Raw genomic sequence first — 15298 nt, forward strand, 5'->3', positions numbered from 1 at the left:
TAAGAGCTGTGTTCCTTTTACAAAAGTTTAAAAAGAATGACTCCACTCATCTAACTTCCCCCAAGTGTTTTCATTTAAACTAAAGAAAAAAAAGAGTTGCTTGTTTATGTAACCAAGTGAATATAAGGCTTAGAAGTTCATTGCTGGACAGCCCGGGTGGCTCAGTGGTTTAGTGCTGCCTTTGGCTCAGGGCGTGATCCTGGAGACCTGGGATCGAGTCCCACGTGGGGCTCCCTGCATGGAACCTGCTTCTCCCTCTGCCTCTCTCTCTCTCTCTGTGTCTCTCATGAATAAATAAATAAAATCTTAAAAAAAAAAAGAAAAGTTCATTGCTGATTAAAGCAGGCAACTGATAGGGCTTTAAGCAGCCACAGTTCCCCAACTTGTCTTCAGTTAATACTCCAAAGTAAGTGTCACCGTTTATGCAGTCATTCAGAGCATGTGAATTTATTTAGCACTTACTGTATGCCAAGATAGGCACTGGGCTACAAAGCCCCTACCTTCCTGTAGCTTACAGTGCAAAGCCATTCAGTAATTAAAACAAAATAACAAACTTTTTTTTTTAAGATTTTATTTATTTATTCATGAGAGGTACAGAGAGAGGCAGAGACACAGGGAGAGGGAAAAGCAGGCGTACTGCGAGTAACCTGATGTGGGGCTCGGTCTCAGGACCCTCGGATCACACCCTGAGCCAAAGGCAGATGCTCAATCACTGAGCCACCCAGGTGCCCCAATAAAATATTTTAAAGAAAAGAAAAATACTGATTAAAAGCAGAGAGGGGGGCCTCCATGCATTTCTGTTCAAGGCGGTTGCATGATTGCCACGCAGGGCCCTGGCACACCAGAGCAACTGCCAGAAAGCTGAGCTGCTCCGTCTGTTCCATCAGGTCTTAACAAATTGTCTTGCCTCGTCCTCCTGTCTTTCAAACCACGTCATGAAGAGGTCCATCAGGAAAGTCCTAAGACACACAGCGTCACAACAGCTGTAATTCATACACTTCATATTTCTGTTTGTTTGCAAAAGGATTAAATTTATGTTCACCGTTCTCCCATCACACCCCAACAAGGGCTTAGTCTCAGCTCCACATTTTCTAGAATTAAAGCCACAACTAAAACAAAGAGACACACACGTATCTGATATCCAGTGTATGTCTGAAAAAAACTGCGCCAAATTCCAAGGCTGTAACTGAGCCCCAGCCTGTGTCCTAAGTGGGTGTGAAATGTTCATATTAGGTAATGGCTATTTAATTATAGTAAGATTATTTTGGAGTTGTACAATGTCTGCTTTCCAAAGATGTTAAATACTTTCCTTAGTTGTTTTTCCCCCCGCCCCCCCCAATCCTCCCACCCTTTTTTCTTCATTAAATAATGGGACAGGATTTGGGGGAAAAAGGAGAAAAGCACTCGGGAGTCAGTTCCGCCTCAATGCACTAAGTGCTGTGGTGGAGATAAGTCCATGATAATTTTGCCATGGACAGTGGAAAAACAAAATGCTGATCACGATCAGAGAAGCTAAAAGATAGGGTTAAGAGGGTAGACACGAGAGGTCTAAAGGTTACTGGTTGTGGGGGGTGATGGCTTTTGCCATTAGTCTAAATGGATAGAACTCTAGAACACCCAGCTTTCCCCGAATAGTTAGCACCATCCTTAGATGTATCTAGAGAACCACAAGGAGATGGACAAATTGCACCAATTATAGTTAGATTCAGGACACAGAGAATCTATTGTAGGATTATTTGAAATATGTGGTTTTCCTGTATGCTTTAATGAATAAATGCAAAGTCTCCTAATATATGCTAAAAAAAAAAAAAAAAAAAAAAAGGGCTGAGGCTCACAGGAGGAAGTCAGTGATTCTACACGGGGACCCAGGAAAGGCTATAATACATAGAAGGTAGCCCTTGAGCTTGAGCTTGCTTGAGCTTGAGCTTGAGCCTGTGCAGGTGTTGTTTAAGCAAAAATAAAAGAGAGGCATTTCAAAAGGAGAAGGCTGCATGATCCAAGGCAAAGGCACATCAGAGGGTGTTGTTCAGAATCAAGGGACATGGAGTTTGGGTACAAGGCTATTCAGAGATGCAAGGACTGAGAGCAAAGATGAGGCACAGTCCAGGCTGCGCTGGCCTTAGGTGCCACCTTCAGAGGGCTGAGCTTGAGTCCACAGTGTGCCCAGGTGATAGAAAGGAGACGCAGGTTTTCAGGCAGCTTTGCTATGCAGATATATGAAATGTAAAATCTTTAAAAAAGAAAAAAAAAAAAAGGCAGCCCGGGTGGCTCAGCGATTTAGCGCCGCCTTCAGCTCATGGCATGATCCTGGAGACCCTGTATCGAGTCCCACCTCGGGCTCCCTCCATGGAGCCTGCTTCTCCCTCTGCCTGTGTCTCTGCCTCTCTCTCTCTCTCTCTCTGTGTTTCTCACGAGTAAATAAATAAAATCTTTTTTTTTTTTTTAAGATTTTATTTATTTACTCGTGAGAGACACACACAGAGAGAAGCAGAGACGTAGGCAGAGGGAGAAGCAGAGACGTAGGCAGAGGGAAAAGCAGGCTCCCTATGGGGAGCCTGATGTAGGACTTGATCCCAGGATCCCAGGATCACGACCTGAGCCAAAGGCAGATAGATGCTCAACCACTGAGCCACCCAGGTGCCTTTAAATAAATAAAATCTTAAACACACACACACACACACACACACACACACACAAATGTATGAAATGACTAATATTCTCTGAATACTGGGCTGGACAGTTTTGGAAATCTTAAGGGCTCTCACGAACCTAGAACCAGCCTACTAAAAGTGATCTTTAGTGCTTACTATCTCATTCCCACAAAAACTCTATGAAGTGGCTTACCCCCATTTTACAATTGAGGAACTTGAGGTTTGGAAGAGTTAATTAACAGATCAAAGGTGCAGAGCAGAGGGGCTCTCATTTGAATGTAAACCGGTTGACTTCCCTGCCAGCTCACTCGCAATCACTGTGTCCTGGTGCAGCTTTTTTCAATATCAGGACCCAGTAATGGTTTCTAAGCCAGCAGACTTTTTTTTTTTTTTTTTTTTTTAACACAGACCGGAAAATATCAGAGTGTATTGCACATAGGCTATTTCATGAAATTTATGCTTAGTTGTATGTGTAAACTCTGTGTGTGCTGGGTCATGGTGGAAAAGGTTTTTTTTTTTTTTTTAAGCTTTTATTTATTTATTCATGAGAGACACAGAGGCAGAGACACAGGCAGAGGCAGAAGCAGGCTCCCTCTGGGGAGCCTGATGAGGCACTTGATCCCAGGATCCCGGGATCAGGACCTGAGCCGAAGAAGGCAGATGCTCAACAACTGAGCCACCCAGGCGTCCTGGAAAAAGTATTTCTTGATGTGAGTCTGTTCAAAGTTTGAAAGCTCCTAGTGTAGTATACTTAAAGCAGCCAGAGTCTACTGTGGACCACACCTACTAAGTCTCTCCAACGTCAAGTGTGGCTTCCAAAACAAAACTATTTCCTCGTGTTAATCCAAATATTAACATGAACAAGAAAGAAATCCCCTAGACTATAAAGGTTCATCAACTTCCCAAATCCTACAAAACCCCCAAATTCCTAAAAAATGACCTGACTTTTAGGATGCCTGGCTGGCTCAGTCGGTAGATCATGCGATGCTTGATCTCTGAGCTTGTGAGTTTGAGCCCCATGTGTGGCATAGTTTACTTAAGATAAAAATTTAAAAACAAATCCCCAGCTTTTTACTGATTTCTAAGTTTAGAATCTCTTCATTCTTCCTAGGAAGCAGACTAACTTCCTCATAGAGATTATGAACCTGGGAGGTAATATGAAAAAGTCAGAAAGAAAGTAACCTTAGTTGAGTACCTGTTTAGGCATTCCCATCTTACTTGTCCTACCTCCAAACATCAGTCTCCCACTTTCAGTCTTAAAAGCACGTAAGCTCTAAAGCTTCCAGGTTTTTTTGTTTTTGTTTTTGTTTTTGGTTTTTTTTCTGTTGCTAATATATTTCCTCCTCTCCCTATTGTCCCAGTGAGTTGGCATTTCTCTGGCGGCTCCTTCCACCGCCCCAAGAAACCTAGCCTTTATACGCAAGAAACAGGATGTGTGGCCATGAACATCCTGCAAACTTTTAAAACAAACAAGTTACTGTATCAGAAGGGCTGGGACCCTGGCTCTTCCTGGTCTGAGTCTCTAAAGCACAGAGCCCTAACTGGATGCTAGGAACCCTATCAAATTATTTGCAAAATAATATGTACCTTTTTTTTTTCTGGGTCAGAGTTAATAGGTTTTATCTGATTGGGAGAAAAACAAAAAGCAGTGAGGTGTAGGACAAAGAAATTCCTCAGACGTGGTGCTGGCTGATAGGATGTGATGTGCGGTCCGGGAGTGAGCAGTCAAGAAAGAACTTGGGGCTCCATGTGGGGCATGAAGACTACTTAAAAAATAATAATAATTCTTGAGATGTTTTTCGGTGCAAAAAAAAAAAAAAAAGGTGGTTTTTATTAAAGCACAGGGATAGGACCCTGGGATTGTGAGGAGCGATTGACTGTATGTATACTTTAATTTTTTTATTTTTTTTAAGATTTTATTTATTTATTCATGAGGGACACACAGAGAGAGGCAGAGACACAGGCAGAGGGAGAAGCAGGCTCCCTGTGGGGAGCCACCCAGGGGGCCCGATTGTATACTTTCAGATGGGGAGGGTCAGAGACAAAGGTTTCCGAAAAGATTTTCATGTTAAAGACTTAACAGGATCCTGGAGATCTGGCTATTATCAAGCTAAGGTTGCTTTTCAGCCTCTAGCAAGTTATTACCATTAAGACAGTTATGAGTTGCTGGAGGAATGTCTTACTCTGTGGGTCTCAAGTCTTTGTCCCGGGCTCCAAGTTGTAAGGAGATTTAATTTTATCTACATTTCTTTTGCCTTTGTTCTCCACATCACTGGCCACACCCTGGAACAGGAAGCTGGTTGCAGTTTAAGGGATAAGAAAGAAACCTCTCTCTGGCCCTAAGAACTCTCTCCTGGGATGCCCAGTCTCCATGGGAAATGCAGTTATGAATCAGTGAACACAGGAGAGTCCAAAAGAATGATCCCACTTGAGCAGGATAGACTGCAGCTGCCCCAATTTCAAAGTAGGATCTATGTTCCCACCTCATCGAAGGCCCTCTCTAAGTATTTATGAAGCAAAAGAATGCCCTTAAGTCTAAGCAGTTTGTTGGGGAGACCCACTGCTTAATCTCCTTAATCTTATGAATTTTTCACTGCCTTGGTATTTTTTCTGTTTAATGCAAGGGGTTAATACTTTTGAAGTATTTAAAACAGTGCTTCGTACAAAATAAATATCTCATATGTGTTTGTTAAATAAAAACAGAAACCCCTGCCCTGAAAGTATTGCATTGTGTTGATGGATTTTCATTTTGAGGCCTGATGCATATTTTCCTAAGCCCAGAGCCAAGGACTGTGCTTGGCACAGAGTAGTCACTGAATGGTTAGCGAGCAAAGGAATGATGTCCTTTCGCAGATTTCTGCTCTTAAAATTCTTCCTAGAAGCCTGTGAAGTCAGTAGCTAAGATTTGTCCTAATTTTCTTTTAATGCATGAGGAAAATGGGATCTCAAACTTGGCCCCAGAAAACTTGAGCTCTATGCCTTTTAGACTTTGCAAGCCTTTGACCAAGACAGATTTCAGAGCTGGGATCTAAACCCTTAATTCCTAAAGCTAAATCCCTTTCTTTCCCTGCACCTCCTCCCCCATAACTTACAGCTTCTCTTGAAAAGAATGCAGAAATTCAAGACAAAATTTTTGTCTGGGAGTAAGCACTGGATGTTTGACTGAAATCGTGTATTTCCTGTACTTTCCAGGATATTCCTCTGCATGAGGATGACATTCCATTGGGATCTCTCTATGGTATGTGGGGGTGGGGAACAAGTGTTCAGGCTGGGTTTGGGGGAGATCCTCAATCGGTAGGATAATAAGTGTAATCAGACCTCTTCAAGGCTCTTCCCCTGGCCCCCACTTCCCCACTGCCACCTCCTCAGAAGGTGGCTTCAGGGTTTCCTCACTGAGTCTTTGTGAAAGAGAGGGTAGGAGGAAGAGTTGCCATCAGGGGCAAGACTGGGAATGTGAGCAAAGGCTGGACTTGAATAGTCAGCTAAAGAGATAGGATAGTCATCAATTTTACTCTGAGGTTGGTGGTATTTTAATGAATTCTAATCTTTGTGTTTAGATACCCACTATTTGGAAAGCCTTATTTTCCCCTCCTTTTAAAAATCTCTATATTTGTGCCCTCAGGGATCTTATCTGGTCTCATGTCTTTAAATACCATCCACACACTTAGAAATCCCCAATGCGTATTTCCAGGCCTCCCCCTGAAAATCCAACACATTTATATGCAACTGCTTTACCCCATGCCTCCTTTGGGTGTCGAACAGGTCTCTCCAATGTAGTAAGTTCAAAACAAAACTCCCGATTCCCCTCACCCTGCACACTCTGACTTCAAACCTTCTCTGCCCCCTCTCCTCTCTCTTGGTTGATAGCCATTCACTCTTTTCATGGGGTAACGGCCTCCTCTATTTCTTTCATACCATAAATACACATTTAAATAAGGTGGTCAGTTTAGTGAGAGAACCTTCAAAATACTCTGATCACCTCTTCTCACTTCCACTGCTACCACCCTGGAGACGGTGTGCATCTGTTGCTTGGATCTTGACTCCAGTAGACTCTTTTTAAAAGGACTTTATTAAAAAAAATAAATAAAAAAAAAAAAATAAAAGGACTTTATTTATTTATTTATTTATTTATTTATTTATTTATTTATTTATTTTTAAAGATTTTATTTACTTATTCATTAGAGACCCAGAGAGAGAGAGAGAGAGAGAGGCCGGGACACAGGCAGAGGGAGGAGAAGCAGGCTCCATGCAAGTGGGACCAATGCGGGACTGGATCCCGGGAATCTGGGATCTGGCCCTGAGCCAAAGGTGGACGCTCAACAACCGAGCCACCGAGCCATCCTGATTTTATTAATTTAGTTGAGAGAGAGAGAGAGAGAGAGAGAGAGAATGCAAGAGCACAGGTGGGGAGGGGCAGAGGGAGAAGCAGACTCCCTGCTGAGCAGGGAGCCTAATACAGGGCTCCATCCCAGGACCCTGAGATCATGACCTGAGTCAGGACCCTGACATCATGACCTGAGTCAAAGGCAGACACTTATCCAACTGAGCCACCCAGGCGCCCTGACTCCAAAAGACTCTTAACTGGTTTTCCTGTTTCCATTCTTGGCCTCCTACGCCTATTCGCAAAACCAAATCATATCATGATATTCTTCTGCTCAAAATCCTATAATAGCCAACCCCCCTTCCTGCAGAGCAAAAGCCATCATCTTTACAATGGACCAGAGGCCTTGCAGGGTGTGGCTCCCCTGCCTGACCTCATTTACTATTCCCCTGGCCTGTTCCAGCTACCTGGCCTCTTTGCCATTTCTCGAACATGCCAAGGCACGCTTGCACCTTAGGGTCTCTGCCTTGGCTCTTTTCTCTGCCTACAACTCTTTCCCCTACATAGCTCCCGGGCTAATTCTGGGTCTCCTTCATGTGTTAACCCTCATGTCTCCTTCCAGTAAGGTCTACTTTGGCCACCTCATTTAAATAGCAGTCTGTCCCCTTGGCCTACAACCGCCTTCCCTACTCTATTATTTTCACAGTATTGTCCAGTGTTCTTTCATGTCTTTCCTGCCACTAGAACATGTGATCCCCAAGGGTTGGGATTTCCACGTGCTGTGTTCACTGAGATCTTCCAAGCACCTGCCACAGGTGCTGGCAAATTGTGGAGCCTCAGGATTTGTTGAATAAATGACCCATCTTAGGGCTCCTTAGGTCAGCATTCAAATTCAGCTTTTCCTTCACTCTCTGGATGGATGTGGATGGATCACTCCTTCTCCTACCTTCTATTCTCTTTCCTAAATATTCTCTAACTGGCCGTGCTTACCAATTTGCTGTAAAATGTCTCCAAAGAGTTCATCATAGCCTCTAGAAGCAGCTGGTGGTGCTGTCCCGGTGAAGCTAGCTGTCCCATTTCCATCACCCCTCATCCTAGTCAGAAGGAAACACTCCCTGCGCTCTTCTTAGTAGGCCTGTAGGTATTCTAATTTAGAGACCCAGAGAGTTGAACTGTGAAACCACCTGCTGAGGGAGGGAGCAGTAAAGGGGTGGGAGCAGAAGTGAATAGCCTTCAAGGGATCTAATTTCCCTTACTGTCCTACCAGTGGTTTCTCCCTACCCCAGCCTGAACACTTGCCTTCACCCCTGCACACATAGTATACCATAGGGAGGTCCCTCCCAACCATCATCTTCAGGCTTAGACTCCAAATTTTCAGGAGATGAAATTAATTTCCACAGAAATAGAAATTAACTTGTGGAATGCCCATAGTGACATCCCTGTTTCCTATCCATAGCACCTCAGTGGTTCCTGTGGATAGAGATACAAATGAATTTTGTCCAAAAGAGACTACAAATATTTTCCGATTCTCATTTGAACGTGTTGTAAAATCTTTCTGTTTCCATCATTTATTAATGGGTTAAATAAAATCTTTGACATTTGCTTATTTTCTATGTATGTGAAGGCCATAGTTTTAACTTTTTTTTTTTTTTTAAAGTTGTCCTTTGAAACTAAAGGAGAGGGGAAAAAAAATCTTTTCCCCTTTCCCCTCCTAGGTTTTCCAGCTGGGGCACTGTAAATTAGGCCAGTAAAAGACAATTTTTGTTGGTTGGTTGGTTGGTTGGTTGGTTGGTTTTCTCTCTTTAAAAAAAAAATATTTTAGGGCAACCCAGGTGGCTCAGTGGTTTAGCATCACCTTCAGCCCTGGGGGTGATCCTGGAGTCCCTGGATCAAGTCCCACATCAGGCCCTCTGCATGGAGCCTGCTTCTCCCTCTGTCTGTGACTCTGCCCCCCTTTCTCTGTGTCTCTCATGAATAAATAAATTTTAAAAATCTTTAAAAATTTTTAAAATTTTTTTGCTGAGATATAATTGATATGTTAGTTTTGGGTGTACAACAAAGGGACAGATTAACAGGAGAAAAACAAGTTTATCAACTTCTGTATACCATGTACGTAACATGTGGGAGTAAGAACCCACAAATGAGTAACTCCAAGGGGTGGCTAGTATTTGGGCTGTATACCCAACTTAGTAGGGGAAAGGGAGGAGGAAGAAGGACACTTAGGGGAAAAACAAATGACTTTTGAAGAAGATAAACAGGCCCTTTGAAGAACAGATGGGAGGTATGTTAGCTTGTGACCTTGTCTGTCTGGGTGTGGTGTAGAGTTCTGGTCTCCCAGAAGAGAAGATTAGAGTCATTCTCAGGAGGGGATTTACGATGTTTAAATTGTTTTGGGGGATCCCTGGGTGGCGCAGCGGTTTGGCGCCTGCCTTTGGCCCAGGGCGCGATCCTGGAGACCCGGGATCGAATCCCACGTCGGGCTCCCGGTGCATGGAGCCTGCTTCTCCCTCTGCCTGTGTCTCTGCCTCTCTCTCTCTCTCTCTGTGACTGTCATAAATAAATAAAAATTTAAAAAAAAAATTTTAAATTGTTTTGGAAGGCCCTGCTTTTAAGTCAAGGGACTTTAGGAATTCAAATGCCTTCAGCATTTGAAATTAATTTTTTTAACATTTTATTTATTTAAGAGACAGAGTGAGAGAGACAGAGAACACAACCAGGGTGGTGGGGCAGAGGGAAAGGGAGAAGCAGACTCCCTGCTGAGCAGCTCTGACGTGGTGGAGCTCGGTCATGACCTGAGCCTAAGGCAGACACTTAATCCATTGAGCCACCGAGGAGCCCCTGAAATTAATTCTTATGCACATGCAAAGTGGCATATTCTGGGGTTTAATGTCCTGGTCCTCAACACTTTCATAGAACAGTTTTCTTTGTATTGGTATCATCTCTAGCACAGTGCTAAGCACAGAGTATGTTTTCAGTAATCTTCAGTAAATGTGTATTCAAGAAAGGATTGCAGGGAATCCCTGGGTGGCTCAGCAGTTCAGCACCTGCCTTTGGCCCAGGGCGTGATCCTGGAGTCCCAGGATCGAGTTCCCTGTCGGGCTCCCGCATGGAGCCTGCTTCTCCCTCTGCCTGTGTCTCTGCCTCTCTCTCTCTCTCTTTGTCTCTCATGAATAAATAAATAAAATCTTGAAAGAAGAAAGAAAGAAAGAAAGAAAAGAAAAGAAAAGAAAAGAAAAGAAAAGAAAAGAAAAGAAAAGAAAAGAAAAGAAAAGAAAAGGATTGCAGACTTGCAACATAGCCTAGCCAAGATCATTAAGGGCAATAGACATATAAAACCAGAATGGCCCCACAGATTTCTGGACAACACTGAGCATTATAGGAAGGGGATCTAGCAACCTATGAATCCAAGTCTTTCACCATTTCTCCTCACATAAAAATGCTACAAGGAGATGCTATGGGTTAGAGAAAAAAAAAAAAGGCCATTTGAGTGTCATCAGGGAGGGTTTCATGAGAAATTAACACTGATTTTGGATTTTAAAGAATGAAAGGGCATTCCTTTAAAAAATTATTTATTTGAGAGAGAGAGAGAGAGAGGGAAAGGATGTGAGTGGGGTGAGGGGCAGAGGGAGTGAATCTCAAGCAGACTATCCACTGAGTGGAGAGCCCAATGCAGAGCTGTGTCCCATTACCCTAAGATCATGACCTGAGCCAAACTCAAGAGTTGGATGCTTAACTGACTGAACTACCCAGGTGCCCTGAAAGAATAAATAGGAATTCTTCACGTGGAGAGATGAAGAAAGAGAGTTTCTCCATGGAAAAATGCAGTGGGCAGAGTCACTGAGTACAAGAAAGCATGAATTATATTAAAGAAGGGGAAACAGTATTATCTGATGGTACCCAGGTATGGGAGGTGGACAAAAGAGGAAAAGAGACTGGGAAGGTAATGTAAAAGTCACTGTGAGGACTAGAGACTGAATCTGGCCATCATTCAGAGGTGGCAGGAAGCCACTGTAGGGTTTTGAGCTGGAAAAGAGCTGATGTATTAACTTGGCATCCACTTATATCGTTATGTAAGGTAGACTGGAGAGGGCAGAAATACACAGCAGCCAGGCAGTTGGAAATATGAAACCGGAGGTCAAAACTATGTTGGGATAGAGATAAAGATATGAGAATTATCACAGTAGTGGTGCTGGTTGAAATAAGTGGGCAAAGCTGAAATCTGAAAATGTCTTAAACTTATTATCAGCTACAGTGTCTTTTATTTTTCTCTTACTTTTCCCCCACCTCCATATTCATCCCCCACCCACCCCAAGACTGTGAGGTCCTCAATGTAGGAGCTGTCTTATTCCTGCTTCTTTTCCGGCATCCAGCACAGTACCCTGGAATGTGAGCTCAATAACTATTTGCTGATGAAAAAGAGCATGCAGAGAAAGGAAAAAACACATTTTTCAGAAAGGTGGTGATGGCAAACGGATTCTACTGAAGAGTTTTGATATAACGGAGAGAGAATTGTTGGGCATTTTATTGGATGGCCTCAAATATTGTCAGGAAAGCATTTGATGTATGGTTGCAGGGTGTCACGTGATTGAGAATGGGGTTGACTTGAGTTGATGCAACCAGTTTGAACAGCTGCAGCCAGAAATGTGCTGAGGAGACTCCTGTATGCTTGCATGCCTGTTTTTAGTGCCCTTGCATGTATCTGGAATGCTCCCTGCAGCCCTCTTCTCCCTGACTCCATTATCTCTCATTTAGTCTGCTTATCTTTCAAAGCCTAGCACAAATGCCTCCAACTTTTCTGGGACATTGCTCCCTGATACTATTTCAAGTAATTAATCCTTTTTCTATGTTTATACTTCTCTACTTGTTAATCCCATTAGATGATAAATTACTTGAAGACAGGAAGAGGGTTTTACTCATCTGAGTAGCCTCATGTCTGCTGACACTTAAAATCAAATGAGTTTTCAAATAAATAAATAAAATCTTTTAAAAAAATAAAATGAGTTTAAGAATATGCTGAGTGGCAGAAAGGGCAAAGCTGAAGTTGTATAGCTTGAAGTCTTGGTGGACTAGATCAGCATGGTTTTTGTGACTGACAGGACCTACCGAGGTGATGGACAAACATAACCAGGAAAGGATTCAAGAACTATCGGCTGTGATGCAGGCAGATGAAATTACACTAAAATTTAAGATTATTATGATTTTTTAAGTAGGCTCAATGCCCAATGTGGGGCTTGAACTTAACAACCCTCAGGATCAAGAGTTGCATGCTCTACCCATTGAGCCAACCAGCCACCCCAGGATTTTTAGACTTTGGTGTCTCTACCTGGAAAAATAAAGACATGATGCTCATGTGTATTTTATGGTAGGAAGGGATGTAATTTTCTCCCCTGACTTCCTCTTACTAGTTGGCAGTGAAGCCCCCCAAAGGAAAGCCCAATAATGAAGTCCTCAGTATCAGACTCAAGTTTTAAGCATTGACTTCTATTCTTTAACTCCTCCGGTCCCTTTGGCTGGGCTCTAAACTTTTGTAAGAACAAAGCAGGTGGATTTTGCAGTGTCACTTTCCCACCTTCATTTCCAAACTTTCTGGAAGAGTACTTAATTAGCAGTGAAATGAATGCAGATGGCCACAGGAAGTGGGAGAGAGGTAACTGGTATACCAGGACAATGAACTAAATGGTTTTTAGATGGTTATTTTCAAATCCCAGTTATGCTATTTATCTGTGAAATGGGGATAATGACTACAGTATTCCCCTCCTGTCTGTGCAGGGTATGTTCCAACCTCCCCCTCCCCTGGATACCTATAACCATGAATAGTACCAAATCTTATATACGATCCTATATATGTTTCTTCCTATACATATACACCTATGGTAATGTTTAATTTATAAATTAGGCACAGTAAAAAATTAACGATAATAATTTAAATGTTCTGTGAATGCGGTTTTTCTCTCGTTTCAAAATCCTATTGTACCATACCCACTCTTCTTGTGATGATGTGAGCTGATACAGTGCCTCCGCAATGAGACAGTCAGGGGAATGACACGGCACTGTGATACAGTGTTAGACTACTATTGGCCTTCTGACAGTATGGCAGAAGGAGGATCATCTGCTTCCAGACCCTGGGTAACTGACATCACGGGAAGTGAAACCACAGAGAAGGGGAGGAATTACTTAACTTGCAAAAACATTATGTGAGAAATAAACTAGATGTAAAAGTGCTGAGCAAAAGGAATGTAGTGTATTTTGAATAGGTCACATGCAGGTGGTAGGAAATTAAAAAAGTCAGAAAGGGTACGCAGGGGAGGGGTGCCCTGGGTGGTTCAGCCGGTTGAGTGTCCAACTCTTGATTATGGCTCAGGTCATGATCTCAAGGTGGGGGGGATTGAACCCTGTGTTGGTCTCTACGCTGGGCTGGGTGTAGAGCCCACTTGTGCTCTCACTCTCTCTCTCTCTCAAAAAAACAACAAAAAAAAAAAGGTATGCAGGGGAAAGGGAAGTCTCCTCCCTCCTCCCTATCCTTTTCTACCAAATCTCACAGCCAACTCTTCATACCATTATATGCCTTTATTGTGCATTCCCTTCCTTCCATGACTGTTATGTGAACTTGATTGAACATGTAATTCAAATGTAAAATTCCTTACCTATGAAATGAAGTGCTTCTGAGCATTTAATGAAATGGTTACTGCTATGTAATTAAAATGCTACACAAATAAGAGGTGTTAGCTTGGGAAGAAGCAAGGCCCAAACATATTATGCTTTTAACTTTATTTAGATCAGAGGTCTCTTGACCCTGAGAATCAGCCCTGGGCTTGACTGCTTTGTTCCATTAGCAGTATTCCCTTTCCTTATCTTGACATCATCAAAAGATGAAGGCTGAGAGCCACTTGGTCTATTCCACAGGTGATCACTTACTCCAGCCGTCATGTCTACAGTAACTTGACTGAGGAACAGAAGGGCCGAGTGGCCTTTGCTTCCAATTTCCTGGCAGGAGATGCTTCCCTGCAGATTGAGCCTCTGAAGCCCAGTGATGAGGGGCGGTACAGCTGCAAGGTGAAGAATTCAGGGCGCTATGTGTGGAGCCATGTCATCTTAAAAGTCTTAGGTAAGCTAGAGTGTTCCAAGGTAAATGCCTCCATCTTATTAATAAGGTCTCTGCGAGGAATAGCCAAATGCATCGTGGTGGTACATAACTTTGTTTAATACCCTATATTATGCATTCAGAGATCACCTAGTCCAGTTCCCTGGGAAGAAGTATGTTCTATATTCTATACATAATAAAAGAAGAATGAATAATCACAATTTTCCATCGTAGACCATTTTCAAAATTTAAATCTCCTCTGATGTTTAAGTGATATTCTTATATTTACCTGACATCTCTCAAATACGATTCAACTCTGTTTCTGGCAGCAAGAGCTACTAAGTTGTATTTAATTGCTTCCGAGTTAGTGGACTTCTATCCCTGTTTCAGTATTAGTAAGATCACACTCAACTGTCCTAAAATTTCCAATTAAATAACAGTGTCTTCTTTGAGAAGTGACGAGGGAGTTTCTGGGGCAGCCTCTGAAAATTACAGTAGCGCCACTGGAAGCAGCTGGAATTGGGGGTGTGTGTGTGCAGGGGATGGAGGTGGGTGCACTTCTGGGGGTGGCATAAAGCATGGTTATGTAGCAAAAGGTCACTGAATCCCCCCACTCAGAAGTTGACCATAACAGATGGCTAGAGAAACAACTCAACACCACATAGCTCTTCCACTGAATCTGGTGTTTGGCAATCGTTGAAGCTTTTTCTTTTTGCCAGTGAGACCATCAAAGCCCAAATGTGAGTTGGAAGGAGAGCTGACAGAAGGAAGTGACGTGACTCTGCAGTGTGAGTCAGCCTCTGGCACAAAGCCCATCGTGTATTACTGGCAGCGGATCCGGGAGAAGGAGGGAGAGGATGAGCATCTCCCTCCCAAGTCTAGGATTGGTAGGTCATCCTTCCACCAGTCTGCTGAGGCAACGGAATGGTACTCTAGCCATGGGTTCTAAATCTGGTTTTGTCAGCAACTTACCAGTGACCTTGAATACACTGCTGAACCTCTTTGAGCTTCTATTTTTTCATCCATCTTTTCTTCCCTCAAATGGCACATAAAAGTGGCAAAAGAAGTGAGGGGGAGATGTACCACATACCCATGATATCTAATTATTGTGTTCACTATCCCTTACCCGTTCACAGTCTTTTGTAACTCTTGAGGATGTGCGATTTTTTTGTAAGACTCTTCTTAAATTTTATTTAAGTTCAACTTGCCAACATATAGCATGACACCCAGTGCTCATCCCATTAA

The 15298-nt window shown here is 42.9% G+C and overlaps 1 protein-coding gene across 1 annotated transcript in view; it reads left to right on the plus strand.

Moving 5' to 3' along the window:
• The window catches only part of LOC121499688 (CXADR like membrane protein), a 98159-nt gene that overhangs the window by 79485 nt on the left and 3376 nt on the right, over positions 1-15298 (plus strand). The window contains 2 exon segments of the mRNA XM_041770648.1: positions 13876-14077; positions 14773-14940. Of these exon segments, the coding sequence (XP_041626582.1) occupies positions 13876-14077; positions 14773-14940 (370 nt within the window).

The sequence above is a fragment of the Vulpes lagopus genome, chromosome 10 (assembly GCF_018345385.1).
Source record: "Vulpes lagopus strain Blue_001 chromosome 10, ASM1834538v1, whole genome shotgun sequence".
NCBI classification, from domain to species: Eukaryota; Metazoa; Chordata; class Mammalia; order Carnivora; family Canidae; genus Vulpes; species Vulpes lagopus.